Source organism: Narcine bancroftii, chromosome 9 (genome assembly GCF_036971445.1).
Source record: "Narcine bancroftii isolate sNarBan1 chromosome 9, sNarBan1.hap1, whole genome shotgun sequence".
NCBI lineage: Eukaryota > Metazoa > Chordata > Chondrichthyes > Torpediniformes > Narcinidae > Narcine > Narcine bancroftii.
The window spans coordinates 76,982,345-76,995,128 of NC_091477.1; the positions used below are offsets into that span (position 1 = coordinate 76,982,345).

Below are 12,784 nucleotides of genomic sequence, written 5' to 3' on the forward strand. Positions count from 1 at the left end.
TAGACTGATTTTATATTCCTTCTCTTTTATTTTTATCCCTCTTATTTTATTTTCTGTTCTTATCAGTTCTGCCAGAGGTTCTATAGCTAACACGAACAGTGAGGGAGATAGTGGACATCCTTGCCTAGTTGACCTGCTTTTTTTTTTAATTTTATTTAAGATTTTATAACATGAATAACATATAGGATTACATTTTAAAAATTAAGAATAAAATAATAAAATTACAATACAGTATCAGTAATCTAAATAAACTATACCCTCCCCAATAATTATTACACATTAATAACCCAACTCAAATTAGTCCAACCCCCCTTTCCCCCCCAAATAAAGAGTGAAGAATTAATAAAGTTAATAATATATGTGAGAAAAAAACACACTTACAAAAAAAACCAAAAACATAACCAATTAAAATACTAACAAAAAGAAAAGTAATTAATACTAAGATATCAGACTTAAAAAACATATTTAAATCAAACTTAAATGCATATATTTAACAAACGGAGTTAAGATGAAACATGTATTTAACTCAAATTTAATATAAAAAATTAGTAAAGTTAGTAACAAAAATTCTTAAACAATAATCAATTCTTTAAAAAAATTTAGCATGAGAAAAAAAAAGATGAAAAAAAAACTTTCTCTATAGAGATAAACTTTCACCAAATATCAACTAACTTCACATCTATCATCATATTAGTCACATAAACCACCATCTTAAAACAAAATTCAAACCTCATTAAGCATTGTACAATTCAATTTTAGTACTCTTCCACCATTTTTCCCTTTTACTCTTGAATAATTATCCAATAAAAGCTCCAATACCACATTTAAATATCCCCAATCATTACATTAAAATTCAGATATCCAAATAAAAACACATCAACAAAGAAATCTATATCTTCAACAAATGGAGCATAAACCACAAACAAAATTCAAGCCTCATTAAGAATTGTACAATTCAATTTATAACTTTCACCATTATTCCCTTCGTTCTATAACTAAAATAGCAAAATAATATACACCAAAATTACCACTCCTTTCACCTTAAAGTTAAAGAAAAAATATTTAAAAAACTTATCCATCCCATTCACATTTAAATTTCAAATATTCCTTATCTACTGAATAAACTTTACAAAAAAAAACCACATCAATTTTTAGTTTTTTAAACAATCAAATACTTTCTGATGCTTTTTTTTTAAACACAAAAAAAAGCCTTCACTCTTTAATCTAATAATACAAAAAAAAAGGAAAAGAAAATGGGTAGGAGGTTAAAAATACCCCCTCCCATCTAAACCGCGCAATGTGGTAACTCCCAAAAAAAATGGGTGTGAGATAACTCACACGTAGCAGATGACTTTCAGGAAATAGTGCCTATCCAGTTCTCTCTCCCAACTCTCACTTCATCTTAAACTAACATCATCATTATTTAATATCCCTTTTTTTTAAAAAAAAACATTAGAAAAAAAAGGACAACTCTTCTTTTAATCAGCTCCAACTGCCGAGTCACCATTACAACCATTCCTTCTTGGAGCACGGCTCTTTTCTTCCATCTCTTGTCTCCTTAGAGATCACGGCGGACTATGTCTCTGTTGAAACTGAGTAATTGGCAGCTCTTGAGCAAATGCTATAGCTTCCTTTGGAGAATCAAAGAACTTTGGTTGGCAACCATCTTGAAAAACCTTTAAAATAGCTGGATATCTAAAGGTTGCCTTGTAACCTTTCTTCCACAACAACACTTTAGCAGGATTGAATTCCCGTCATTGGAACATAACTTCTTGACTCAAATCCGCATAGAAGAAAACTCGATTATTTTGAATCATCAAGGGTGAGTTTCTCTGTTGTGAATTTCTAATAGCCACTCGTAAAATTATTTCTCTGTTGTAATAATTCAAGCAACGAACCAAAACAGGTCTTGGACTTTGACCTGAAATAGGTCTTCCACGCAAGGCTCTGTGAGCACGTTCCAGTATTATACCTTCTGGGAAATGTTCTTGACCCAGCACCTGCGGAATCCATTCAGTAAAAATTTTTCTTGGGTCTGGTCCCTCCATACCTTCCGGCAAACCAATAATCATTATATTGTTCCGTCTGGATTGGTTTTCCAAATAATCAATCTTTTTCACCAAATTTTTATTTTGAGTTTGTAAGTCTTCAACCATTTTGGTCACATCAAGAACTTGATCCTGTATTTCGTCTATATCTTCTTCACACGAATTAAATTTATCTCTCACTTCAATCTTAAAAGCTCCAAACTCAGCCATCTGTTGAGAATGTATTTTAACCAGGGTATTAAACCTAGTACGAAGTTCAGTCATAATCTTGGATAATCCCTGCATTGTATAAGATAATTTAGATTCAAGATACACAAGAATCTTTTCAATTGGAAGAGATTCTGGCTCAACAGATTCCTGCTTCTTCTGCATAACCAAAGAATCTTCTGTTCCTTCCTTCATTCTGGTTGCCTTCCTTGTAGTATGACTGTAGTGTGGAAACCCCAGCCACAGCCTCTCCAGCAATAACTGGAGGATGCTGGCCGGGGTTTTCCCCAGTCCATAATATATTAAGTTCTCCCAGTACATCAAGTTGTATAGGTTCTTCCATCTCAAGAGGTGCAGTTTGCAGCGCCACCACTACAGTTGACAAATGTCTTTCCCCAGGCGATGTTTCAGCTGGTAATACTTCAGCTGATGATGCTACAAGCGGTTCATTCATAACATTGCCATCAGATGCTACTGCGCATGTGCGAACCTGAGTAACTCTTTGTTCTAAAGGCTGTTTGGCGCCCTCTTTAGGGGGCTATACCGATGTAACATAGAGCTCTGCCTCCGAACACTGTACCTCTCTCCTGGGATCCATTTCACGCTGAGTCCTGGTGTCTTTCCTGTAGGTAGGCTCCAAAACTTGAACTTTTGGAAAATGTAGTTTTTTGACGATCTGTTGTCGTATTTTTTTGCTCTTTTCCACCAATTGTACCATCATAAGTTAAATTAACAGCACTGAAATTATCTAAACTTTTAAAGAATTTTAACGGGCATTTCTAGACAAAACAATAAGATAGAGTCAGGAGAGGACTGGAAGGCATGTCTGATCCTTATGCCATCTTGCCACGCCCCCCCTAGTTGACCTGCTTAATTTAAATTGGTTTGATATATATCCATTTACTGTCACCTTCGCCAATGGTCCCTTATATAATGCTTTAATCCAATTAATATATTTCTCTGGTAGGTTGAACCTCTGTAGTACTTTGAATAAATAATTCCATTCTACTCTGTCAAAAGTTTTCTCTGCGTCTAAGGAAGACGCAGAGACACTGTTGGCGTCTTGTTTCCTTGTACTGCATGGATTAAGTTAATGAACTTACAGATATTGTCCGTTGTTTGTCTTTTCTTAATAAATCCAGTTTGATCTAGTTTTACTATTTTTGGTACACAGTCGGCCAATCTGTTTGCTAATAGTTTAGCTATTATCTTATAATCTGTGTTAAATAAAGATATTGGTTTATACGATGCTGGTGTTAGTGGATCTTTTCCACGTCTTTGGTATTACTGTAATTATTGCTGTTTTGCATGAATCTGGCATGTTTTGTGTTTCTTCAATCAGAAGGAAGCAATTTTGAATATGTGATTATAGACACAATGATAATTAAAAGATTTATAACAAACATGTACATCAAACTGCAAGAGAAAGAGAATGAGAAAACAAGCTGTAAACCCAAACAAAAATGGGAACAAAATCTAAACATAAAGATAAAGAATGAAACATGGGAAAAGCTATGCTGCGGAACTATGAGAAATACAATAAACACGAGGTTACGAATGATACAATATAATTGGTTACACAGGCTATACACCACACCCCAAAAGTTAAATAAATGGGACCCAACGGTATCAGACAGATGTTTTTGCTGTAAGAAGGAAACAGGAACAACAGTACATGCCATTTGGGCATGTGAAAAAGTGGAAAAGTTTTGGGAAGATCTAAACCAGGTATTAAATAAAATCACAAAAAGCAACATACCAAAAAATCCAGAGATCTTTCTTCTAAGTAATATAAGAAGTAAAGAACTTGGATTCAACTTGGATGGAGCTCAAAAAAGATTTATTATGATAGCCTTAGCTGTAGCAAAAAAATGTATTATGTCAACCTGGAAATTAGAAGATAGCCTGAGAATACAGCAATGGTACATAGAAATGAATAAATGTATTGCATTGGAAAAAATAACATATAATTTAAGAAATAACATCACAGTATTCTAACAAATTTGAGAACCATACATGGAACACAACAGAGAAGTCCTACCGTGGACCTCCACACCCTAAAATGACAGAAGGAGTAGAAGACGAAATGAACTGACCCAGTATGTAAAAGTAGATGACACAAATTTCTTGTTTATTTTCATTGTGTGATGACATTGTTTAATGGGTTTAATGTATCATATGTGTTGAACGTTGAGTGGGTGGGGAGGGGGGTGAAGGAGAGGGGTGAAGGAGGGAGGGAAGGGAGGGGGGAAAAGGGGAGAAAATGACACTGTGTATATTCAATGTTTGTGTGTATTTTGGTCAGTATGGTTCATAGTGTGAAAAATGAAAAAAACTTAAAAAAGGTAATTGGGAAAGCAATGCTAAGGACAGGAAACTCTGGCAAACCATCCAAGAAGGACAGCTACTTTCAAAGCCAACAGATGTGCAGAACTAGAAGAAAAGAGAAGTAAATGGAAAGAGAGGCAGCAACAACCAAAGTCCGATCTGTCATCTGGAATGACCTGTCCTGGAGACGGAAGATCTTTCAAAGTTAAGATTGGACTCATAAACCACTTGAGAGCCCATAAGTAGATCAACGGAACAAAGTCCATCATCCTCGACCTCGAGGGATGGCCACCACGATGATAATTGCCTTCAATTCAATGGCAGGCAGTAACTTTTTATGATATATTTTAACTTATGATTAAATAAAAGAAAAACGTGAGACAAAAGCAGAAAATGACAAAGCGTTGCAGCTCAAAACTTTGACTGTTTCTCTTGCCACAGATGCTGGCTGACCTACTGAATCTTTCCAATGAAATCTTGTCTGAAAAGAAAAAAGCTGGAGGGTCTCAACAGAAAAAGCAGCTGAGACCCTCCAGCTTCAACTTTCTTACTCAAGATTGCAACATCTCAAGTCAAGTCACCTTCATTTGTCATTCATACCACAGTAAAGAAGAGGTAATGTTTCTCCAGGACCACGGAGCAGATTTACACAAATAGAAGTTAAAATATTAAGACATATATAATAAAATTCCACAGTACGCTATCCACATATGTTCTGGGAATTCAGGAGCCTGATGGCTTGGGGGGGGGGGGGGGGGGAGAGAAAAAATGGTTGCCCAATCTGGACATAAGGGCCCTGAGTGGTACGGTCCCTCCTACCAGATGGCTGAAGGGAGAAAGGTTTACATGAGGGGTGCGTGAAGTCCTTCACAATGTTTATTGCTTTCTGCGTGCATCGTGTGCTGTAGATGCCCCTCATAGTAGGAAGGGAGGACCCCCCCAATGATCTGCAATTCTTGAATCTCTCTGACAACTTACCTGTGTTACAAACTCTCTTGAGCTGCAACTCTGAAAGAGAGCGCAAAGCTCAGTGCTTCAGTTTTCTGGGAAAGATGATATTACACTTGCACTAAGAATCTGAATATGCTTGGCTTTCACAAAAATAACACAGTGTGGAGGTTTCTCTGTGGTGTGTGCATTTTGCTCTCACTTTCATTTATTTCAACACCAATAGCTGTGGCAAATGGAGTTTCCTATTCTTATGGCCTTATCTCTGTTCTTGGCTTAATTCTTCCCTTCCAGCATCAAAGTTTCTTGATCTACTCTGAATACTGCAACAACCATCCCAATTCAGTGGCCGAACTGGTGAAGCTCATGAAAATGCAAGAATATGCCTTTTATTTTGAGACCTGCCGACTACACCGGCACATGACCAACCTCCCGCTGAGCGCATTTCTGATAATGCCAGTGCAGAAGATCTGTAAATATCCATTACAGCTGATGGAGCTTCAAAAGGCCACTTTACCCAGCCACAGGTAAGTGCCAAACCACAACACAATCTCAGCCAGGGCCAATAATTCCACAGAGTGGGTCACAAGGATACGGTAGAAGCTGGCACATTAAATATATTTAAGGCACAGTTGGAGATCATTTTGCAGAGTAGGGGAATTAAGAATTATGGGAAAGAGCAGGTAGGTGGAGCTGGGTCCACGGCCAGATCAGTCATAATCTTATTGAATGGCGAAGCAAGGTCGAAAGACAAAATGGCTACTCCTTCTCCTATTTCTTAAGCTTTTCTACACTTAAATCAAGATTTAAAAATTATTTAAAAAGATATAAACATTAGATTTAGATCTAATAATTAGATGTTTGAATGACTCTCTCTGTAATCATTGAAAGTTTACGTATTGTGGTTAATAACATTGCCAGACCAAAGAATGCTTCAAATAAAACCAAAGGTTTTCCATGATGAGGAAAAAACACCCTGCCTTGCCATGTGGCGTTTACCCTTGAAGTGAGAGAACATCTCATTCAACCAGTATTCATTGGAGCAATGTTGTGAACATTCACAAAAAAGTAACATGGACATGTTTGATTACTATAAATCAGCTGCGATCATTAATCACCAATAAAGTCAAATTTGAACATATGATAATTGAAGTTATTTTAAATGACCTCAGGTGGCCATCCAAATCTTTAGTTTGTGCTTTTACCTGCATCGTATTTTCTCCACCACTCAACTATTTGCTGGGCCTACATTAACTGTCTTAAACTCTTTCTGGCTGTTGTCTCACCTGCCAGTCAAGTTTGGACTGTCCTGAAGCAGGGTTTCAACCTGAAATGTCAACTGTCCATTTACTTCCATGGATGCTGTTTGGCCCATTGAGTTCTTTCAGCAGTATGGGTTTTGTCTTAAGCTCTGAATGAGGTATATTATGGAGCCCTCTCTTTACTTCGCAACCTTCTGCTCCCATGTTGGAATGGGACCATTGTTCTGTTTCCCAAAATCTAGTTCCAAGGTTCCTCAGTTCATAATTTCTCTTCTGAATGGAAAGAAGCATTAATCATTAGTGAATAGTGTCACATCCAAACAAATCATGTTGCTTACAAAGCACAGAACAATGCCAAATCAAATCTAACAAATAACTATACAATTGCCAGGATACCTTCAGGCCAAATAGATTAAATGAGACCTATGGAGCAGAGAGGAACAAATTCTCAGCATTCAGTGTTACACAACTTAAATGAATGCAAAATGTATTGTTTATAGATGACTAGCATGTGAATGTTACATCTTGTGGGAGAGTCAATACCAAGGGGACAAAGCAACAAAATAAGGGCTTGACATTTACAACTCAAGTGTGTAAAATCTTCTTTTCTCAGAGCATAATGTATCTCTGGAATTCTCTATTCTCTGCCCACAAAGATAGAGGGGGTGGGGGGCCAGATAATTTGATACAAAAAAAATTGAAAGCGTGAGAATTTGAAGCCTCTGGGGAACTGGCACAAAAGAGAACAATGCAGATCAGCCATGGTCATATTGAATGCTGGTGCAAGCTTGAATGGCCTGATGTTGTCCTGCTGCTCCTATTTTCTTGTGTTCTTGCACCCTTATTCAAAAGCACGGTGCAAAGATAAACCCAGTAACTGCAGAGTTAACCTAGCTGTTCGGAAAGGTTCTAGAAACAATGCTGAGGACAGAATTAGCAAACATTTGAAGTGTGCATTAATTAGAAATTAATGCAAATTACTGCTAACTTTCAGAAGCAACAGGCAATTACTGTGGACTGCCTAAAGATGTCATCAAGATTTAAGTCACCGATAAAAGGAGTTGACACAGTATACATAGAAGTTTGCCAAGTCATACAAACACAGAGAGTGGTGGTGTAAGGTTTATTTGAACTGGAGGGAATTGTACAGTGGATTACCCCCTGGGTTCAATAGGACATACACTGTTTTTCTTAAAATATATATTGAGTGTTTGGACTTTAGTGCACATGGCACAATTCCTAAATCTGCAGATGACAGGAAACATGGATATGCAATGAACTGTGAATATCTTAGTAATTCAATTAATAAAAATAGAAAATTCTTGAAGCATACAACAGGCCAGGCAGCATCCGTGAAAAGAAGAGTAATTGTTTGTCCCTACATCAGAGATTTTGGCTCGTGAGATCAGGAGGAGCATTCAGCGACTGGTCTCCATGTCAAGGCAAATATTTTTGTAAACATACATCATCTTTAAGGAAACACACTGGGCTGATTCATGTGAATGGATGTGTTCATAGCAATTCAGGGGCCATCAGACTGCAATGAGACACGGAATTTGCAAAGTCCTGACAGCTTAATGACCATTTCATATGTTGTTCTGGATTCTACTCTTTGCTTTTCCAACTCCTAAGAGGAGTGTGCTTCTTGCCTGTCACATTGTAATCTATAAAACTGCGAAGCAGGTCCAGTCCCATTGAATTCCTGTTTTTATTTTATTTTGTTTTAATACTGCATGTATATTCTGTATTTTTATGGTATTAATTGTCACTTTTTTCCTTCATGGAGGGATGCTAAAAATGTGGAAGCTGCTACAATTGCCATGAAGAATATAGCCAATGTGATTAATGAGCGCAAAAGACGAGTTGAGAACCTTGAAAAGATTCCAAGGTGGCAAAATACAATTTTAAATTGGAAGGTATTCAAGATTCCTTTGTTGTTATTTACACAAAATAAACAAAATTTGTTTTCCTTTGTTTGCCCTGTGAAAGCCCACAAAGAGGTGCCACTAGTCCAGCGTCCCATCAAGACAATTAAGAGAAGCAAAAGAATATCCCTTCAGAGAGGTCATGTATCCAAGCTTAAGGTATCCAATTCACTCTCCTCAGCTGCTTATTACAAATCTCCAAGCAATTAGGAAGCTGTCAGTACCCGAGGCCCTTCATCAACCCTGCACGCCATCAGCACCCTCATTAATCCTGGCCTTGGTACCAGTTCCCACAAGCTGGTGTCCACCAGCCTGCAGTCTGATGTGAGTTCTCCTGCCATCAAGCCCTGAACTGGTCCTCTGGTTTCCCTGCAGGGTCCCCTCCCAAATCTTTCCACAGGATGGAGGGATAGGGGTAGCATTCTCCCACTATGGTGTTCTGCATCGGTCACTTTGCTCTCCTGAGCTCCACAGCCCTCGAGATCTGAGCTGTTGAGCAAGGAGCACTGCCACCTTTGGCACAAACCGCCTTGGGTCTTTGATATATTAAAAAAATCACTGCCAGCTGAATTCTGCAGGCAGTTTGTTAGTACAGGGCCATTGGGTAGGATGGCCACATCATAGAACCCCAGAGAGGAGCAGTACTCCCTCCTCTCCCTGCTTTTTTGGATCCAAACCAGGGACAGCGGTCCTGATACAGCAGTTGCAGAAGCACCCGCATCTTAATTATAAATTTCTCTTGCCTTCTGTTCTCCTACATAAATTAGGACCTTCCAAATCTCCTACATAAATTAGGACCAGACATGAGAAACTTCTCTGAAAAAGCATCTCTTGAAAATGCAACATTTTCTATCACTTTTCCATATTTCTTTACAATATGCAAGGAAGATTGAGCCTGTTCCTATAAATCCTCCTTCTATATTTTGCCATGACATTTTGGCCTTTTGCATCTCACTCAGCTCCCATTCCAATCACTTTTCCCATGTGTTTTCCGTGTTATCAATTCTCCTCGACTACCATTCTCTGACATACAAGAGGAATTTACAGCAGCCAGTTAATATACCAATGCACTCACTCGTCTCTGTGATGTGGAAAGAAACCAGAGCACCTGGGGAAAACCTATAGAATCAGAGGGGGTGGTGGGGGGGCGGGGGGAATATGTGAATTCTACACAGGTAGTATCTGAGGTCAGGATTGAAGCCAGACTGCAGAATCTCCTCAATTTACTAGGCTACTATGCTGCTTTGTTGCAACATATTGCCTCCCTTACACATCAGTTCTGTGCCAGCAATAAACCTTGTTCATGTCATGGGTTACATGTCACTGAGTGCAGGCCCTCTCACATTCCAAACTGTGGCTCCTTAGATCTGTACTTAGTTTAAAACCCTTTGTTTTGTACACAAAAATGCCCATGGTTATGTACATTTGGTCAAAACTTACAGCTGCTTCTTTATCTACTTATAAATGTAAAACTGATGAGTTTGTTTGCCAAAGTTTAAGGTAAGCAATCACTTCTATTTTGGTCAGGGAGAAGATCTTTTGGATCGTAGTACAGAACTTATTCAAAATGGTGACTTAATTGTAATCATGAAACCACAAGGCAAGAGCAAGGAAATGGCATTTTTCCTCTTTGACCATCAAGCAATCTTATGTAAGAAGGTAATATCACCGTCAGGCTATACTTGTTATATAAAATACACTTCTCCCACTGATGCCATTTCTAAAACTAGTGTCGAACAGACTAATAGAATTCTGTTCTACTGGGGATTCACATACTATTTGAAGTGTGGCAGGTTTACAATTTATATTTCCTGATTTTAGCTTGCATATTATTTTATTTGCTTTACCACAGAAAAACAAATACAGTTCTACAATGAAGCTCTCTCTTTAAGTGGTAGGAACTGGTAGTTAGACAGGTTGTCTCCACCTGGCAATATTTGGAGAGTACATCTACAAAGATCAGTTTAAAGTTCACTGATTTGGATGGATACTAACCCCAATAATGTCAACAAGGTAAAATAGCATTATTGTTGATTGATGCTGCCAAGTCAAAAGGTAAAGCTTCCCCCATGCATAATCACAACTAATCAGTCCATGGGTATCCAATTATTAGGGATAGTCAACATGGCTCTGTGCATGGTAGGTCGTGTTTAACCAATCACAGAGTTTTTCAAAGAGGCTACCAGGAAAGTTGACAAAGGAAAGGCTGTGGATGTTGTTTTCATGGACGTTAGTGAGGCCTTTGACAAGGAGGTTAGCATGGGAGGTTAGCCAAGAAGGTTCAGACGCTCGGTATTGAATAGGATTAGACAATGGCTGGACGGGAGAAGCCAGAGGATAGTAGTGGTTCTCTGAATGGAGGCTTGTCTCTAGGGATCGATGCTGGGACGATTGTATCAATGATTTCGATGATAATGTGAAAAAACGCACAAATGCTGGAGAAACCCAGCAGGTCAAACAGTGCCTTTGTTTGATGTATCTTCACCATTGCTACATAAAGGCATTGTTTGACCTGCTGGGTTTCTCCAGCATTTGTGCGTTTTTTCACTTAACCACGGTGTCAACAGAATCCTGTGTTTTACCCCTTGCATGATAATGAGGTAAATTGGATCAGCAAGTTTGCAGGTGACACTAAGATTGAAGATGTTATGGAGAGCAAAGGAGGTTCTCAAAGCTTTCAGAGGGATCTGGACCAGCTGGAAAAATGGCAGATGGAATTTAATGTAGACAAGTGTGAACTATTGCATTTTGGAAGGACAAACCAAGAAAGGACATATGCAGTAAATGGTAGGGCAGTAAGGAGTATGGTAGAACAGAGGGATCTGGGAGTACAGATACATAATTCCCTAAAAATGGTGTCATAGAGAGCTTGTAGCAAATTGGTCTTCATAAATCAAAATACTGAGTACAGGAGTTGGGATGTTATGGTGAGGTTGTATAAGACATTGGTGAGACCAAATTGTGTGCAGTTTAGGTCTCCTAACTATAGGAAAGATATCAATAAGATAGAAAAAGTGTAGAGAAGATTTACTAGGATGTTGCCTGAACTTCAGGAACTGAGTTACAGGGAAAAGTTAAACAGGTTAGGTCTTTAATCTCTGGACCATAAAAGAATGAGGAGAGATTTGATAAAGGTATTTAAAATTATGAGTGGGGAATAGACAGTGTAAATGTAGATAGGCTTTTTCCACTGAGGGAGATGAGATACAAACGAGAGGACATGGGTTAAGGGTGAAAGGGAAAAAGTTTATGGGGAATGTAAGGGGGAACTTCTTCACACAGAGAGTGGTGGAGGTGTGGAATGGGCTTCCAGCTGAGGTGTTGAATGCGGGCTCAATTGTAACATTTAAAAGGAATTTGATCAGGTACCTGAATGGGGGAGGTATGGGGGGCTATGGACTGAGTGCAGATCAGTGGGACTAGGCAAAAAAAAGGTTTGACAGACTAGAAGGGCCAAGGAGGTCTGTTTCTGTGCTGTAATGTTCTAAAGCAGGGGTGTCAAACTCAAATTCACGGAGGGCCAAAATTAAAAACTTGGACTAAGTCGAGGGCCGAACTAAATATTTATTGAAAATTTTCAACAACATCTGCATGTTTTCTCTTCTTTCAACATATGTAATGTTAAACTTTTTCTTATTAAAATAAATGTTTAATAATAGTTTTGGATAAACTCTTTCCAGAAGCATTAACAAATGAGAAATAAAATATTCAATAAATAATATTTCTCTATAGAGGATTTGTCAAATGTTGCTAGTGTGCTGTCGAATAGTAAAATCTGAGGGCTATTGAGAATGTGGGAGAATAACATGATTCCTGAAACAATCAAATGAGTGACTGATTGTGGGCATGAACTCTAGCAGGGTTATTTGCCATGCCCTTTTTCCATTGGTACAGATATCCTTTGATTGACACACTTTTCAAGTTTTATGCCTAATGAGCTTGTATCCAGGTGCAGGACCATTTTTAACCAGGAATATATTTATCACTGTGACATGAAACTATTGGAAGATCGTTTTATCCTGAGATTAAAGTTCATAAGACTTACTCAGGCCTGTGTGCGGGAGGG

At 38.2% G+C, this 12,784-nt stretch overlaps 1 protein-coding gene across 4 annotated transcripts in view; it reads left to right on the forward strand.

Moving 5' to 3' along the window:
• The window catches only part of LOC138742310 (rho guanine nucleotide exchange factor 4-like), a 74,565-nt gene that overhangs the window by 41,691 nt on the left and 20,090 nt on the right, over window positions 1–12,784 (forward strand). For all 4 annotated transcript variants that reach the window (XM_069896570.1, XM_069896569.1, XM_069896571.1 and 1 more), the window contains 3 exons: window positions 5,826–6,058; window positions 8,580–8,709; window positions 10,246–10,377. In XM_069896570.1, the coding sequence (XP_069752671.1) occupies window positions 5,826–6,058; window positions 8,580–8,709; window positions 10,246–10,377 (495 nt within the window). The remainder of the gene's footprint in view (window positions 1–5,825; window positions 6,059–8,579; window positions 8,710–10,245; window positions 10,378–12,784) is intronic.